Source organism: Lipotes vexillifer, unplaced genomic scaffold, assembly GCF_000442215.2.
Source record: "Lipotes vexillifer unplaced genomic scaffold, Lipotes_vexillifer_v1.1 scaffold558, whole genome shotgun sequence".
Lineage (NCBI taxonomy): Eukaryota > Metazoa > Chordata > Mammalia > Artiodactyla > Lipotidae > Lipotes > Lipotes vexillifer.
The window spans coordinates 204,512-220,303 of NW_006772769.1; the positions used below are offsets into that span (position 1 = coordinate 204,512).

Sequence of the window (15,792 nt, forward strand, 5' to 3'; positions counted from 1 at the left end):
GTGTCTGGACCCTGTGCCCCGCAACGGGGAGGGCCACAACAGGGGGGGGCCCGTGTACCACAAAAAAAAAAAAAAAAAAAAAATACCTACCCAGTGGCAGCACTTTATGCAATCCTTGTTGGCCCAGGTGGGCAACCGCAGATCCAGTGCCTGGAACCCTGATATCCAATCACCCACTCTCTGCAAGGGCCCAAAACTAGAAACCTGGGACATACCATCTCAAAGACCTAGTCCTCTGCTTGAGGCTTTCATAGTCTTACAGCACGCACATCAGAAGAAAAGAATGAAAATAGCTGCCTTTTTGACTTATAAAAACTATACTTGAGAATGAAAAGGACACCAGACACATGAAGCTGTCAACTGGGCACAGTTTACTGACATTTGGGCCATAGGACACCTGCTTATTTCCAAACATTGACCACACATAGTAAAAAATGGGCATGAGCTAAGCCTCCAATAACATCAGCATGCCTCATACATACAGCCACACAGCCAGGCATGTGTCTTTATGCTCGTTTGGTGATACCTGTCCCTTGCTAATCAGGAGACACCCTCACTAAGCCTCATAAAGGCCACAAGACAGACGTGGCCTGAACCCATCTTCCTTACCTGTTCCGACCTCTTCATGGTGCCTGTACCCAGACCTACTTTAGCACATCCCTAGCAGCCCAGCTTTCTGTCCCCTTGACTTGCCCATCTTCCACGAGAACACCTGGCCCATTACTTTCTCTCGCAGGCCTAGATGGTGTGGGCTGAGCCCCTGGGGCTGGCCCTCACGGCGCAGTATCCAGACCGTGCGAGTACTGAGTGGAGACCTGGGCCAGCTGCCTGCTAGGGTTCGAGACTTCGTGGCAAACAGTGCCCGCCTGTGCCAACCAGAGAACATCCACATCTGTGATGGGACTGAGGCGGAAAACACTGCCACACTAACCCTGCTGGAACAGCAGGGACTCATCCGAAAGCTCCCAAAGTACAACAACTGGTAAGCCCTGAGCCCAGCGACCTGTGAGATGGGGGCAGCTGCGGGGACGGAGGCCACTTTGGGTTTACCAAGACGAAATCAAATTTAAGTAGACCATCCCAATGGAATGAGCGAGAATGGGAGCTTTGGAGGAAACAATCAGGAATTATTGGGATTGGTCTGTATTTTTATATTAAGTGAATACGCTGATACAAATAAAAGCCTTTGCTTTTTTTTTTTTTACTTACAAGTTCAGGGAGTTTTTGCCAGGGCAAAGGCCATTAGGGGGCTGGGGCCAAGGGAACTACCCCTTAGACTGGGACAAAATCTGGAGGAAGCAACTGAGATGCAAATGGATGGGAAAAAATAAGGCCAACAAAAGACCTAGAGACAAAGTTGGACTTGAAAGAGTGGGTCTGGGATCAGGGAGATCTACTGGCCACTGTCTTCTTGATATCCACTCTCCCCCAGCTGGCTGGCCCGCACAGACCCCAAGGATGTGGCACGAGTAGAGAGCAAGACGGTGATTGTAACTCCTTCTCAACGGGACACGGTGCCCCTCCCGGCTGGCGGGGCCCGTGGGCAGCTGGGCAACTGGATGTCCCCAGCTGAGTTCCAGCAAGCCGTGGATGAGAGGTTTCCAGGCTGCATGCAAGGTAACCAGGGCAGGGACACAGAGGCAGGGGCACTGAAGGAATAAACAGGTTGGAACCCTTCAGCCAGGTGGCGTTTTCCTCCACAGGCCGAACCATGTATGTGCTGCCATTCAGCATGGGTCCCGTGGGCTCCCCACTGTCCCGCATCGGAGTGCAGCTCACGGACTCCGCCTACGTGGTGGCAAGCATGCGGATTATGACCCGGCTGGGGACGCCCGTGCTTCAGGCCCTGGGAGATGGCGACTTTGTCAAGTGTCTGCACTCCGTGGGCCAGCCCCTGACTGGGCAAGGTGAGCGCCTGCTCTGCCCGGGTTGGGGGGACACAGAGGCCTGCTTGTACTCAGAGGGAACCCCACGTCCTACCCATCCTGATTAGTGAGATACTGAATTCCCAAGAGCTAGGGCAGCAGTGCGCCGGAGATGAGGCTGAGTTGGCAAAGCAGTTTGCTCAAGATTGAGAAGAGTGAATTATCCATGTCCAAGAACAGGGGCATGGGAGCTGATGCATATTATGAGGTGGGAGGCCTTAGCCACCCATTGACACCACCACTGCTGCCGAGTGTCTTTCCTGCCACCCCCTGATCCCTACGGCCCCTGACACCCCAGTGTCTGATGCCCCTGCCAGCAGCCCCATGACCCCATTGTCCCCAGGAGAGCCGGTGAGCCAGTGGCCATGCAATCCAGAGAAAACCCTGATTGGCCACGTGCCCGACCAGCGGGAGATCGTCTCCTTCGGCAGCGGCTATGGTGGCAACTCCCTGCTGGGCAAGAAGTGCTTTGCCCTTCGCATCGCCTCTCGGCTGGCCCGGGATGAGGGCTGGCTGGCGGAGCACATGCTGGTGAGGGCCTGGTGAGGATCTGGGCAGCTTCGGGGGGCAGGCCAAGGGTGGGGCCTGGCCAGTCAGCCTCAGCCTCTCCTCCCCACTGCCAGGTGCCCAACTGGCGGGCCAGGGACTCTGCGCAAATGCCCGAAGCTTTGGTCCGAGGCTGCTGAATGTCGGGGGGGCTTCCCCTTGCTGCCACCCCAGGCCCTGTAGCAAGGCAGTGCACCTGTTTCATGAATAAACATTGGTCCTCCCTGTTGACCCCTAGCTGTCCTTCCCATGCAGACCACACCTAACCTCTGGTGACCTCTTCCTTGTTCCCTCTCCCCACCTGGCAGATCCTGGGTATCACCAACCCCGCGGGTAAGAAGCGCTATGTGGCAGCTGCCTTCCCCAGCGCCTGTGGCAAGACAAACCTGGCCATGATGCGGCCGGCACTGCCAGGCTGGAGAGTGGAGTGTGTGGGGGATGACATCGCCTGGATGAGGTTTGACAGTGATGGTGAGAGGCCCTTGGATCACACTCGCCGTTCTGCTTCCTACCAGAGTGTAGGATTCCTGCCTCCACTGCTCAGGGTGAACTTTGTCAGTGAGAACCGTCTCCTGAACAACCACCCCTCCCCCATGCCTCCTGGCAGCCCAGCCGCCCTGGAGATACAAAACCTTTCCCCTCAGATCTAGGGTCCAGCTCGGGGCAGGGAGGGGCTGAGCAGGACCTTCCGAGGCTGAACCTCTCGACTCTTCCCGGTTAGTCCTTCCTTTTTTTCACTTTTCCTCCCAACAGGTCGACTCCGGGCCATCAACCCTGAGAACGGCTTCTTTGGGGTGGCCCCTGGCACCTCTGCCACCACCAATCCCAATGCCATGGCCACAATCCAGAGTAACACCCTTTTCACCAACGTGGCTGAGACCAGCGATGGCGGCGTATACTGGGAGGGCATTGACCAGCCTCTTCCACCCGGCGTCACTGTGACCTCCTGGCTGGGCAAACCCTGGAAACCTGGTATGGGGCAGGGAGGGGGTGTAAGTCAGCCCCCAGGGCTCAGCACCTTGATGATTTAAAAGCCTTTTCCTCAACCTGCAGCCATCTTCCAGGACCTCTGGTACTCAAAGGGAGTTATGCAACCCTAAGCAAGATCTCAGTTCACGTCCCCGTTCAGTTTGTGGCCTGGCTGAGTCACTTAACCTCCTGAGCTTCAGTTTCCCCATCACATGAATGGGGGTAGTTTTCATAGTACCTATCTCATAAGGTGTTGGAGGGTTAAATTAAATAATGCATGCAGGGCTTCCCTGGTGGCGCAGTGGTTGAGAGTCCGCCTGCCAATGCAGGGGACACGGGTTCGTGACCCGGTCCTGGAAGACCCCACATGCCGCGGAGCGGCTGGGCCCGTGAGCCATGGCCGCTGAGCCTGCGCGTCCAGAGCCTGTGCTCCGCAACGGGAGAGGCCACAACAGTGAGAGGTCCGCATACTGCAAAAAAAAAAAAAAAATGCATGCAAAGGATTCAACGTAGTGCCAAATACATAGTAAATTCTCAATTAATATAAGCTGGATATTTTTAAGGGGGGGGTGTCTTGGAAATTATTACAGAAAGACTTGGACTCAAAGCACAGTCATAAAGTTTGACCCATTAGGAAGGAAGAAGCCTGCCCCTCCCCCTGCCACTTGGACCCTCACCCCACCCTGACTCCCCATGTAATAACCATTGTCTAAAAGTCAGTATTTTTACCCTCACCCTTCCCCTGCCCCTCCAACACCTACACCCCAATCTTTCCGAACGAAATCAGACCAGCTCTTTAGCTTCTCCTAGAAGCTTGTTTCTCAACCCTGTCATTACTCCCTGGTGCCCTGCAGCCCTGCCCCTTCCTCCAGCCCTGCACTCTGGACCTTCAGCTTTCAGTGGCTTTTGGCATTCCGCGAGCCCAGACTTAGGGGTGGGAGCAAAGGGGAGCCTAGCAGGGGAGGGTGGCCTGTGGTCACTGAAGCCTACATTCAAGTTTTCCAGGCTGACTTAGCAGTCACCCCCCTCATTTAATCATCCTTCATTTTCTCTAACACCATCATTGAGCCCTCCTTAGCCTCCCCACCCAACTGAGAAATCCAAGAAACTTTCATATTTCGCCACAGGCTAGTTTCATCACCTCTGGATTCAGGGGTGTAACGAGGGCATGTTGTGCTCAGTTTCAGTTCTTAGAATAATACCTTGTGCTAGGTCCTGGGGGCTGATGAAAGTGCAAGAGAGAAGCATAAGGACGGTTCTTACATGAAAGTGGAGGCAGGAGTTGGGGGTCAGAGGTGGGCGGGAGCGCTGGCTCCGTGACTCCCTTGCCCCCCAGGTCCAACCAGTAACCTTTGGCAGAGAAAGCACTGTGTCCCTTCAGGGCCCCCGTGATGGTGCTTTATACATATGCCACTGACTCGGTCCCAGCTCCTCTCCAGGCACCTGAAGGGGCCAAATGACCTGGGCTCCTCAGGTTATGACCGTCCAGATTATGTCCTCGTCTGAGTTCTTCAAGCCCTGTCACTCCAGCCGGGTCTGAGCAGACCCAGGGAAACCACCAAAACCTCACTAGCTTTAAAATCAGTTCCTGTTTGCATTCTCATAGCTCAGGAGATTGTGTCTTCCGCCATTTGCTGATGGAAAGTCAGTTGTCTGTAAACTGAAGAAACAACACGACAGCAAAGACAATAGCAAAGAAGAAAGTCGGTTGTCTGAAATACTGACCTGTCTCAGTTTTGGCTTTAGGTTTGAGTGTTTATTTAAATACTAATCCCGTAAATTAAAAGAAGAGTTCCTGGGGGAAAATTTCCATTATAACCCTATGCCACTATTTAACCCCATTCCCTTGAGCACTGCTCAGTGCCAAGTGGCTGTAGCTTGGCATAAACATTAGTGTCCTGCTAAACACCAATTCCTCTCTTGCTCTTTTCTCCCATAGCTCAGCCGGCAGTACCATTATGGATAAATAACCTGATCTTCAGGGGAGATGTCCTGGCTCCCTTCTCCCTGCTCCTTACCAACCTCCAACCCGAGATTGTGGGGAGCTGATGAGGCAAAAAGAAACTGCGAGAGTGTCTGCAAATGTCTCTGTGTATTGGGGGTGGACGTGCCCTTGGAAGTGATAGTATTTGTATTTGCTCTGCCAGGTGACAAGGAGCCCTGTGCACATCCCAATTCTCGCTTTTGTGCCCCGGCTCGCCAGTGCCCCATCATAGACCCAGCCTGGGAGGCCCCTGAGGGTGTCCCCATTGACGCCATCATCTTTGGAGGCCGCAGACCCAAAGGTAAACATCGTGGGGGCTCCATGCCACCTGAGTTAAGGGTTGGGCTCTCAGGGCCCACCTCCCTCTTTTACTTAAAGCTCAGAGAGCCTAAACCTGGATCGCCAACTACAGCTATCTGCCTCTAGAGCACCCCCCTGGAGAATGCAAAATCGAGGTGGAGTGGGGAGGCATGGGGTTTGAAAATGGGCAGCTGAGGTCCTAGGAGAGAGAGAGTAAGAGTCAAGATCACCAGGAGGGATGGAGTGATCGTACAAAGATAAGGGCTGCCTTTGACCATGTGCACTGGTGTCCCAGGAGTCCCCCTGGTATATGAGGCCTTCAGCTGGCGCCATGGGGTGTTTGTGGGCAGCGCCATGCGCTCGGAGGCCACTGCTGCGGCTGAACACAAAGGTGAGCTCCACTCCTGTGTGCCCAGCTTGCCTCTCCTCTCCCTTCCTGAACCAGACCTTCCTCCTGCCCAGCCCTTCCCACGTGTATCTTTTCCCCATTCCCTTCCCCTCACCCTGCCTTGAGGATGTTCCAGAACCGCCAACGTTTCACAGCTTCCTCCGGCTGGAGGCGGGGCACCTTTCTCTTCTCCAGTAAGAAGGGAGGTTCCTTACCCATCCTGCTCCCCTCCCCAGGGAAGGTCATCATGCACGACCCATTTGCCATGCGGCCCTTTTTTGGCTACAACTTTGGGCACTACCTTGAACACTGGCTGAGCATGGAGGGGCTCACGGGGGCCCGGCTGCCCCGCATCTTCCATGTCAACTGGTTCCGGCGCGACGAGGCAGGCCACTTCCTGTGGCCAGGCTTTGGAGAGAATGCTCGGGTGCTAGACTGGATCTGCCGGCGGCTAGAGGGGGAGGACAGTGCCCGAGAAACGCCCATTGGGCTGGTGCCAAAGGAAGGTGCCTTGGATCTCAGCGGCCTGGGAGCCATAGACACCACCCAGCTGTTCTCGCTCCCCAAGGACTTCTGGGAACAGGAGGTTCGTGACATTCGGAGCTACCTGACAGAGCAGGTCAGCCAGGATCTGCCCAAGGAGGTGTTGGCTGAGCTGGAGGCCCTGGAGGGACGCGTGCGCAGAATGTGACCGGAGGCTACAGCTAGCGAGAGAGCACGACCCCACCCCCACCCCACCCCACTCCCAGGCTCCAACCCTCCCAGGAATAAGCGAGCTACCAGACTTGCGGAAAATAAGAGCAACTTGACATAACTATCATCTTCTGGGGTGCCATGAGACCAGGCCACAGACCTTCCCCCACATGCTGCCCAATAATGAGATGCTCGTTTATTTAATATAACATCTGTGCTGTTTTCATTTCCTGCCTGTCTTCACAGGCTTCCCTTTAACACCAATCTCACAACCTTCTTCCAACCCTTCCAAGTAGCTGGTGTCCCAGCGCAGCCTGGCCTGGCACAGCCTGGTGGTATCAGGACCTCTCTCACAGGCATCTCTACCGCCGAGCCACTGAGTAGGAATTGCTGCGAGAAGGCAGTAATTACTCATGTCCTGAGGTCTTAAAAAGGTGGGGCCTCTGTGAGCTGCTCAGTACAGCCTCCAGGCCTGAAATTCCCAGTCTCTATAACCCCACTCAGCACCGAAGCAGTTCCATTGTCGATTCTCAAGCCTGTTCTTCCTCCTGCCTGACCTGAAATTGGGACCCGCAAAGTATTCATGAAAGCTTATTCAATATTAAGGCAGCTTCCATAGTACCTTCCGTGTGCCAGGTGTCAGCTGAGAATAACTTCGCCCGTGATCTAGATCAGGCTGAGTGAATGTATAAACTGAGATGGGTATGAGGGAAGTATGTACCCAGAAAATCACGACAAATTTTAACAAAATAAAAATTACCATTTTAAAAATGGGAATAATAAAACGGGGAATTCCCTCAGAAGAAAACACTGGAGGAGGAAACACCGTGTTCTCATAGAAAACAGCCAATAACCAGTTATAATGTGTAATAGCAGGAAAGAATCTAAAGGTCAGAGTGGATCACATGCTAAAACATAGCAGTGGAGTCCATTGCACTTAAAAATATCTAGCCAAATCCTCAGCTTCATAAATAGCATGTGATAACTGAAATAATATGATCAGAGGCAGCATAGTATAGATGTTAGGCACCTAGTAGACTCAGGCCAGGGGTGCCTCTCAGTTTCTTCAGCTGTAAAATGAGGATGTGCCTACATCTAACAGTGTTGTTTGGATTAAGAGTCAGTGAAGCCAGGCACTCAGAACTATGCCTGACAAGGAATAACCATTGAATATATGTTAGCTGTCCTCACCTTTCCACTATACACTGATTAGAGTGGGCCCCGTAGGCATATGTTATACATTGCTGGCTCCACAGTTTAAGAGGAAAACAAGCAATGTAAATACAATTTAGAGGAGAAAGAAAAATAGGTTTGGAAATAAGTCCTTCCTGGTAAGAGGCAGGGAATTGGGGTTCCAGACACCTCTCTGGTAACTAAATGCACAGGGTGTAGGAAGGTGTTAGCCTTAAAAATGATTCTGGGGACTTCCCTGGTGGTCCAGTCGTTAAGACTCCACGCTTCCACGGCAGGGGGCACAGGTTCAATCCCTGGTCGGGGAACTAAGGTCCTGCATGCCGTGTGGCACAACCAAAAAAAAGGAAAAGATTCTGTTTCTCCAAAGAAGACATACAGCTGGCCAACAGGCACGTGAAAAAATGCTCAACTTCACTAATTATTAGAGAAATGCAAATGAAACTACAATGCGGTAACACCTCATACCGGTTAGAATGGCCATCATCAAAAAGTCTACAAACAATAAATGCTGGAGAGGGTGTGGAGAAAGAAGAACCTTCCTACACTGTTGGTAGGAATATAAATTTGTGCAGCCACTATGGAGAACAGTATGGAAGCTCCTTAAAAAACTAAAAATAGAGTTACCATATGACCCAGCAATCCCACTCCTGGGCATATATCCAGAGAAAACTAGAATTCAAAAAGATACATGCACCCCAATATTCATTGCAGCACTATTTACAATAGCCAAGACATAGAAGCAACCTAAATGTCCATCGACAGATGAATGGAGAAAGATGTGGCACATATATACAATGGAATATTAGCCATAAAAAAGAATGAAATAATGCCATTTGCAGCAACATGGATGGACCTAGAGATTATCATAGGAAGTGAAGTAAGCCAGACAGAGAAACACAAACATCATATAATCCGCTTATATGTGGAATCTGAAAAAAAAAAAATACAAATGAACTTATTTACAAAACAGAAATAGACCCACACACAGAAAACAGACTTATGGTTACCAAAGGGTAAGGTTGGGGAGTGGGGGGGAAGGGATAAATTAGGAGGATGGGATTAACATATACACACTACTATATATAAAATAGATAACCAACAAGGACCTACTGTATAGCACAGGGAACTATACTCAATATTTTATAATAACCTATGAAAGGAAAGAGCCTGAAAAAGAATACACACACGTATGTGAATCACTGTCCTGTACACCTGAAACTAACACAACATTGTAAATCAACTACACCTCAATTTAAAAATTAAAAAAAAAAAAAACTCTGGAAAAACCCCAGTAAAAATGATTCTGTCAATGAGAATAAAATTGGGCTCTATGCCCTGCAGCTCCAGATAAATGATAAAATATGGTTAACCTTTTTATTTCAAAATAAAACAGATAAAGAAGACCATACAAAACAAAAGTATAGCTTAATAAGCTAATATAAATGGAACAACCTTGAAACCATTACCCAGAAAAAGAAACAACTTTGCCAAACACTAAAAGCCCCCCCACCCCCTTGCCATGCTCCTCATCTTCATCACAGCCCCTCCTTCCTGGTGGAAATGGACACCATGGTTCATGATAGTCACATCCTTGCTTTTTTATTTTTTTTCCCCTGGAGTTGTATTACCCAAATCCAGATCCCTAGACATTATAGTTTTTGTAGTTATAGTCTTGCACATTTAAAAAAATGTATATGCCTTTTAAGTCTCTTTTAATCTACAGATTCCCCCTCCACTCTCTAAGTTTCCTCCAGTTTAACCATTGAAGAATCCAGGCCTAGATGCTCCATGCCTAGATTCATTCATTTATTAGGGATTTCAAAACAGCTGTACTCAAACTCTGTCATAATAGTTGGAATAATTTTACAAAGGGACACTCCTTTTATCTTCTATTTCATTACTCAAAGGTACAGTTTATATAAGAACAGCAAGTAACTGCTTGATTCTTCTCCTTTGTTTACCATCTTCAAAATAATGATTTGGCTTCATATCATTCTTCAAAAAGGTGACCAATTAGTAACACACACACACACACACACACACACCCCCATTATGAACTCATGGATTTAAACATACGTAATGTTTATTAAATTATCCTTATAATGCTCAAATTATCCCATCTTTGGCCATAAGCTTGGCTTCTAAGTCCTTTTTTTTTTTTTTTTTTTGTTAGTACGTGGGCCTCTCAGTGTTGTGGCCTCTCCCGTTACGGAGCACAGGCTCCGGACGCGCAGGCTCAGTGGCCATGGCTCACGGGCCCAGCCGCTTCGCGGCATGTGGGATCTTCCCGGATCGGGGCACGAACCCGCATCCCCTGCATCGGCAGGCGGACTCTCAACCACTGCGCCACCAGGGAAGCCCCTAAGTCCTTTTGACATTACCCTGATGATCTTTACTGGCTTCTTTGCTACCTGGAATGGTAAGTTGTTCCATGCTCATCTTGTACATTTCCTACCCCAGACCTAGAATCAACCATTACCCCAAGCTCTGGTTTCTTTCTATGGGAAATGGTATTTTAAGATTTAGGTGGTAGGAGTGTTTATTGCTACTAGATTGTTTCTAGATCTTTTCAGTGAATGGGGATAGGAAGATAAAACACCTCATGAGTTCATACTGATAGTTCCTATTCAAACTCAGGGCTAAAGGGTTTTTAACTTCTATATCACATTTGTAACTCCTATCATCACACAAAAAATTCTGGTTCCCAAGGACATAGGAGACAAGAGTATTAGAAATCCCATAATTACTCAATTTCTTTATAGTCAACACATTTTAAGTCCTGGGCAAATTAGCATACTTCCCCCGTTCCTTCTACATCGAACAGGCTACAAGAAGATAAGTTATAAACACATGTCATCCGTCACTTCGGAAGACAGAACTTTCCCTTGTGTTGCCTGAAGCTGTTCACGTGTCCCAGGAGCTCTGTGCAGTCACCAGGCTGGGAGCTGGGACTGGGGAGAGAGAGGACAGGGGTAGCCAGAGAAAGAAAAATTTGCTTTCCTTCTCTCCTCTCAAGCTCAGCCCGCCCCCTGGTGGAGACGCTAATGAGCCGGGAACAGCCCAAGGCAGGTCAGATCGGAAGTCAACTAGCTGACATGTACAGAGCAGTTACTAGAACCAGTCCTAAAATGGGTGCTAAAGGTAGAAAACCTCTCTGTGGCTTCAAGCGGCTTTAAGTGTAGCTGGGGAGAGTGGAGGCTGCCCAAATGAAAAGCACTTACAAATCGTCACCAAGCAACATGCCAAATTTCAAAATCATGAGAGGGAAGGCCAATAAAGTTTATCAAAATGACTTCATTATTTTTAAAGAAACACCACTGTCTTTCAATGAAACACATAGTATAGCCTAACATATAAAAACTCATATACATTTTTTAAATAATGTAAGTCACAAGTGATGTAATCAACTTCATAGGCTTAAAAATCTTTTTTACATTCAAAAATCAACCAATGGATCCAGAGATGAAATCCTATATTCTTTAGAATTTGATTTTAAAGACTTGTTTTGGCCATAAAACCTCAGATTTTTCTTTTTAACACTTACCGTGACTTTTAAATATCTTATTCAATAATATACAAATTCCATATTTCAAAGGCTTGAATTTAGATTTTATTCAGTTTTAAACTGCATTTGTAAATTAAAAGGATTTGTAAGCTAAGGAGGAGAAGAGGAAAGAGGTTAATTTAAAAATGAGTTAAGGGCCTCCCTGGTGGCGCAGTGGTTAAGAATCCGCCTGCCAATGCAAGGAACACGGATTCAAGCCCTGGTCTGGGAAGATCCCACATGCCATGGAGTAACTAAGCACGTGTGCCACAACTACTGAGCCTGAGCTCTAGAGCCTGCAAGCCACAACTCCTGAGCCCATGTGCCACAACTACTGAAGCTGCGCGCCTAGAGCCCGTGCTCTGCAACAAGAGAAGCCACGACAATGAGAAGCCCGCGCACTGCAACGAAGAGTAGCCCCCGCTAGCCGCAACTAGAGAAAGCCCGTGTGCAGCAATGAAGACCCAACGCAGCCCAAAATAAATAAATTTATTTTTAAAATTTAAAAATAAATAATAAAAAATGAGTTAAGATGAGTGTAACAGAAGTTTTTGTTTTCTGTGGACCTCAGGTGGTCGAATTGTGTTAACCATGATGCTTTGTTCATACTGTATCTTTGTCATTAGTTCATGCAAGGCCTTCTCCATTTTCTTATTTGTTTAATGATGTAATGAGCCCAGGTATTTTTATACTTTTTAAATGCAAATTTAAACCATATTGTTTTTGCATCCACCACATGTCACCAGAAGAACTACCACCTTTTTTAAACCTAAAAATGTAACTTGCACAATTTCCCACAGTGTAAAAATAGAAGACTACATAATTTTAATGGCTCCCTGGCATTTTTGTCTACCATATGGACCATCATTTATTTAACCAACCCCATCCCATAGCAGTGTGTTTGGATCTATTTTGTTTCCAGTGTTTTACTACTGTCAATAATTGCTCTGCTGAACATAAACATTTTTGCTAGACTTAGCATAGAGGTCAGGGCTAGATTTCTTAGAAGTGACACCACTGGGTCATAAAGAAGGGAGTCTGACTGGTAGAGATAAAGCTTCCCCCAGATAAGAAATTCTCCTGGGAAGGTGCAGAGGGGGAAACAAGCAAGGAATTTATGGCCATATTTGCTTGGCAGAAGTAACAAAAAAATGAGGCTAGTTAAAAAGACAACCAGGTTTGGAAGTTTGTATTTGAAACAATAAACAATAGTGAACCATTTGTAGGTTCTTAAGAACTAAATGCTATTAGAGAAGAATATTTCTAGCAGATCAACTAACTAGGAGAGGCGTGACATAATGAAAACTTGATGTTGGGTGATGACCCTGAAAAACCACCTCAACTAATCAGCTAAGAATCCATAGGACTTGAAGAACTGAATTAAAATGGCAAAGAGGAGGGAAAGATCATTTTGGAAAATGATTCCAGATTTTCCAGGCTGGACAACCCAGAAACCAGACTCCTAAGATTCTTTGATTTATAACTTAGAATTATTTTATAATTTATAAATTTAGAATTTATTTCTAAATAAAGCTAAGATTTATTGAGACAATACTATAGGGCAGATAGTAAGTAACCTGGCAATAGGAGATGGCTGTTAGAGCCGGCTACATAATTAGTAGAGCCCAGAGCAGGAGGAAAACGTGGGGCGCTTGCTCAAAGACTTTTAAGAATTTCAAAAGGTGACGGCAGAACATTAAGGCAAGTGTGGGCCTCTGAAGCCGCCCTGGTGACCACAGATACTAAGGTCCGATCTAGCGATCTAGAAACCAGGAGGCATCACCCGAAGGGCTAAACACACCCTCTCCCTCCGAGGAAGAGCGAGCCCCAGAAGGAGATGCCAGGGAATCTAAGGGCCCCCACTCCCCTAAGCAGCACTTCTAAGAGAGTACGGGCTGGGGGCGCTGAGGTGCAGCTTGGACCCTGGGCCTATGCTCCCGGCACGGTCGCTCGACCCACCCCCGTCACCCCACCCAGCACGGGCGAGGATCCCGAGGTACACAAGTCCTGGCCTTGGACTCAGCCGGGTTACTCATAAACCCGGAGGAGGAGGTAGGAGGCGCCGCGCGTGCACAGCCCGGACCAGCGGCCCGCGGCGGAGAAGCACCCCAAGGACAGATGGTCTAAGAAAAGTCCGCAAATCCCTGAAGGCCCAGGAGGAGTCTGAGTGGAACAGACGAAAGGCGGACGGAGACCCTTGGGGGTGCTAGGAAGCGTCTGCAAAGAGCGCGGTGGGAAGCCAGGGGTCATCTAAAAAGCTGCCAAAGCGGCTAACGGGCGGTCTAGAAAGGGCGGTCCCCACAAGAACAAGGCTTCCGGAAGCTAAGCCCGGAAGGGCGGGTGCGAAGGCCTGTGACTTGAGCACATTCCAAAAGCCCCGGGCACCCCTTAGGGCAAGGACGGCCGTAGCTGCAGCCGGCGAAAAGAGAAAAGCTAAAGCCGGACAGGGACCAGGGGAGGAAAGAGTAGGCCCTTAGAGATCGCCTGAAAAGTGCGAAGCCCAATTAACCTAAGGGACCGACAGCAAATTGTACCCCTTGCTAAGCCACCTCTCGGAAGCAAACCAACTTCTTTTGTAAGCCCCGCCCCTCGTCCATTAAGTCTAGTTCCGTTGTCTCTGATTCAGGAAGCAGCCGGTTCCCTACTTACTCCTCCCACAACAAGGAGCTACTGCCCCTACTGGGTCGCGCGCTTTCTCCTCCCCTCAAACCCCTTGAGCACTTTCTCCCGCCCATCTGTCAATCACTGCGCTCAGCTGTCCAGTGAGCGGGCCAAGGGGGCGGGGCCATCAGGGGCGTCGCGTGACGTCTACAGTCAGCCAGCCGCGGAGCCGGGAGATGAGTGTCGAAGGAGGCGCGTGACGGAGAAGCGGTTGGCCGACTCCGCGGCGGCAGTCGTTGTAAACAAGGCCTTGCGCCGCTCCGGGCTCTGCGACCGCTCCTGGCTGGTGGGTGGTCTCGCGCGGGGCGGTAACTGCCGGCTTTGTGGGAGGTGCTTCTCGGCTTTCTCCCTGCCTACCCCCGCTTAGTGTACACACCCCCGGTACACCACGTGGGCGTGAGGCAAGGAAGGAGGGGGGTGTAGGCCGAATTTTAACCTCATTGGTTGTTGCTGCCGCCGGCTTTCGCAAGGGAGTGCTCTGATTGGCCGATAAGGGGGGCGTCGGGGGGGGGTCTCTGACTCCTAAGGCTTCTGATTGGTTAGATGGGGTAAGCTAATGAGGCCCTTTCTTCCGCGAGGGGTTTTGATTGGCCGGCCAGAGAGGTTACCTGGGAATCCACCCCCACCCCAGGGACTTTGATAGGTGAGTTTGAGGTAGAAACTGAGAAATTCCTTTTCAAAGGATTCTTACTGGTGAGCTAGGGTCGTGCCCTAGGCTTCACTCTGCTTTTTTTGCTTCACAGGATCGGGAAAGGTTTGTGTTCCCGAAGCCTTGGGAGTTGTTACAGGCTAAGGAGAAGGGATCTCAGTCTCTAGGAAGGGTCGCCCTCCTAGAGACAGCTACTATCGTATCTCAGGAGACTCTGGTGTTTCTAGAGCAGGCTTTGCTTTCACCAAATCCAAGGAGGTGACAGGAGGAGTCCCTGCACAGGACTTAAGGATGCTGTGACCAGAAGATGGGATCACGGAACAGCAGCAGCGCAGGAACTGGGTCCGGAGACCCTTCCGAGGGCTTGCCCCGAAGAGGGACTGGCCTGCGTAGGAGTGAGGAAGAGGAGGATGAGGATGAAGATGTGGATCTGGCCCAGGTACTGGCCTATCTCCTACGCAGGTAACTTACCCCCTGGTGTTTCCCCACCAGGTGCCACCACAGCCCCTTGATCCCAGCTCCAGTCAGGGGAGTTACAGAGAATAGGGAATGAGATTAGCCCAGGACAGCTGTTCTGTTTGAGCAGAACAGCTTTCCCTGCTGGACACTCTCCGCACTCAGCTTCATACCCAGTAAGAGTGGTTCTTGCCTAGGGAGGGTCAACAGGATGCCTGGCTCTTGTGTTTGAGGGGACTGTTCAGGGGAGTCTCTCTACCTGTGACTACACAAATGTAACCTATTTTCCAAGTAAATAAAAAAAAAGGGGGGGTGGGGGGGTTCCCTGGTGGGAAGGGAGTGATGTGAGGGGTGAAGAAAAGAGTTAGGGAAGTGGGTGTTGAACTTAAGTGAAGTTATTGACACATGATATGAGGCCACGTGGATTTACTTGAAAAGCAAGTTTAAATTAACCTAACTCTAATCCTGTTCTTGAGGAAAGAG

The 15,792-nt window shown here is 49.5% G+C and overlaps 2 protein-coding genes across 8 annotated transcripts in view; both read left to right on the top strand.

The window, feature by feature from the left end:
- The window catches only part of PCK2 (phosphoenolpyruvate carboxykinase 2, mitochondrial), a 9,355-nt gene extending 2,344 nt beyond the window's left edge, over positions 1-7,011 (top strand). Inside the window, exons 2-10 of the mRNA XM_007447862.1 lie at positions 737-982; positions 1,433-1,617; positions 1,704-1,907; positions 2,269-2,456; positions 2,780-2,942; positions 3,225-3,443; positions 5,588-5,725; positions 6,020-6,115; positions 6,349-7,011. Of these exons, the coding sequence (XP_007447924.1) occupies positions 737-982; positions 1,433-1,617; positions 1,704-1,907; positions 2,269-2,456; positions 2,780-2,942; positions 3,225-3,443; positions 5,588-5,725; positions 6,020-6,115; positions 6,349-6,803 (1,894 nt within the window). The 3' untranslated portion in view covers positions 6,804-7,011. The remainder of the gene's footprint in view (positions 1-736; positions 983-1,432; positions 1,618-1,703; positions 1,908-2,268; positions 2,457-2,779; positions 2,943-3,224; positions 3,444-5,587; positions 5,726-6,019; positions 6,116-6,348) is intronic.
- A 7,163-nt stretch (positions 7,012-14,174) lies between these two features.
- The window catches only part of DCAF11 (DDB1 and CUL4 associated factor 11), an 8,107-nt gene continuing 6,489 nt past the window's right edge, over positions 14,175-15,792 (top strand). Inside the window, exons 1-2 of one of the 7 annotated variants that reach the window (XM_007447864.1) lie at positions 14,175-14,490; positions 15,081-15,315. In XM_007447864.1, coding sequence (XP_007447926.1) covers positions 15,161-15,315 — 155 coding nt within the window. In that variant the 5' untranslated portion in view covers positions 14,175-14,490; positions 15,081-15,160. Of the gene's footprint in view, positions 14,848-14,895; positions 15,316-15,792 lie in introns of those variants that run through there. The other 6 variants (XM_007447865.1, XM_007447863.1, XM_007447867.1 and 3 more) reach the window with 6 other exon arrangements.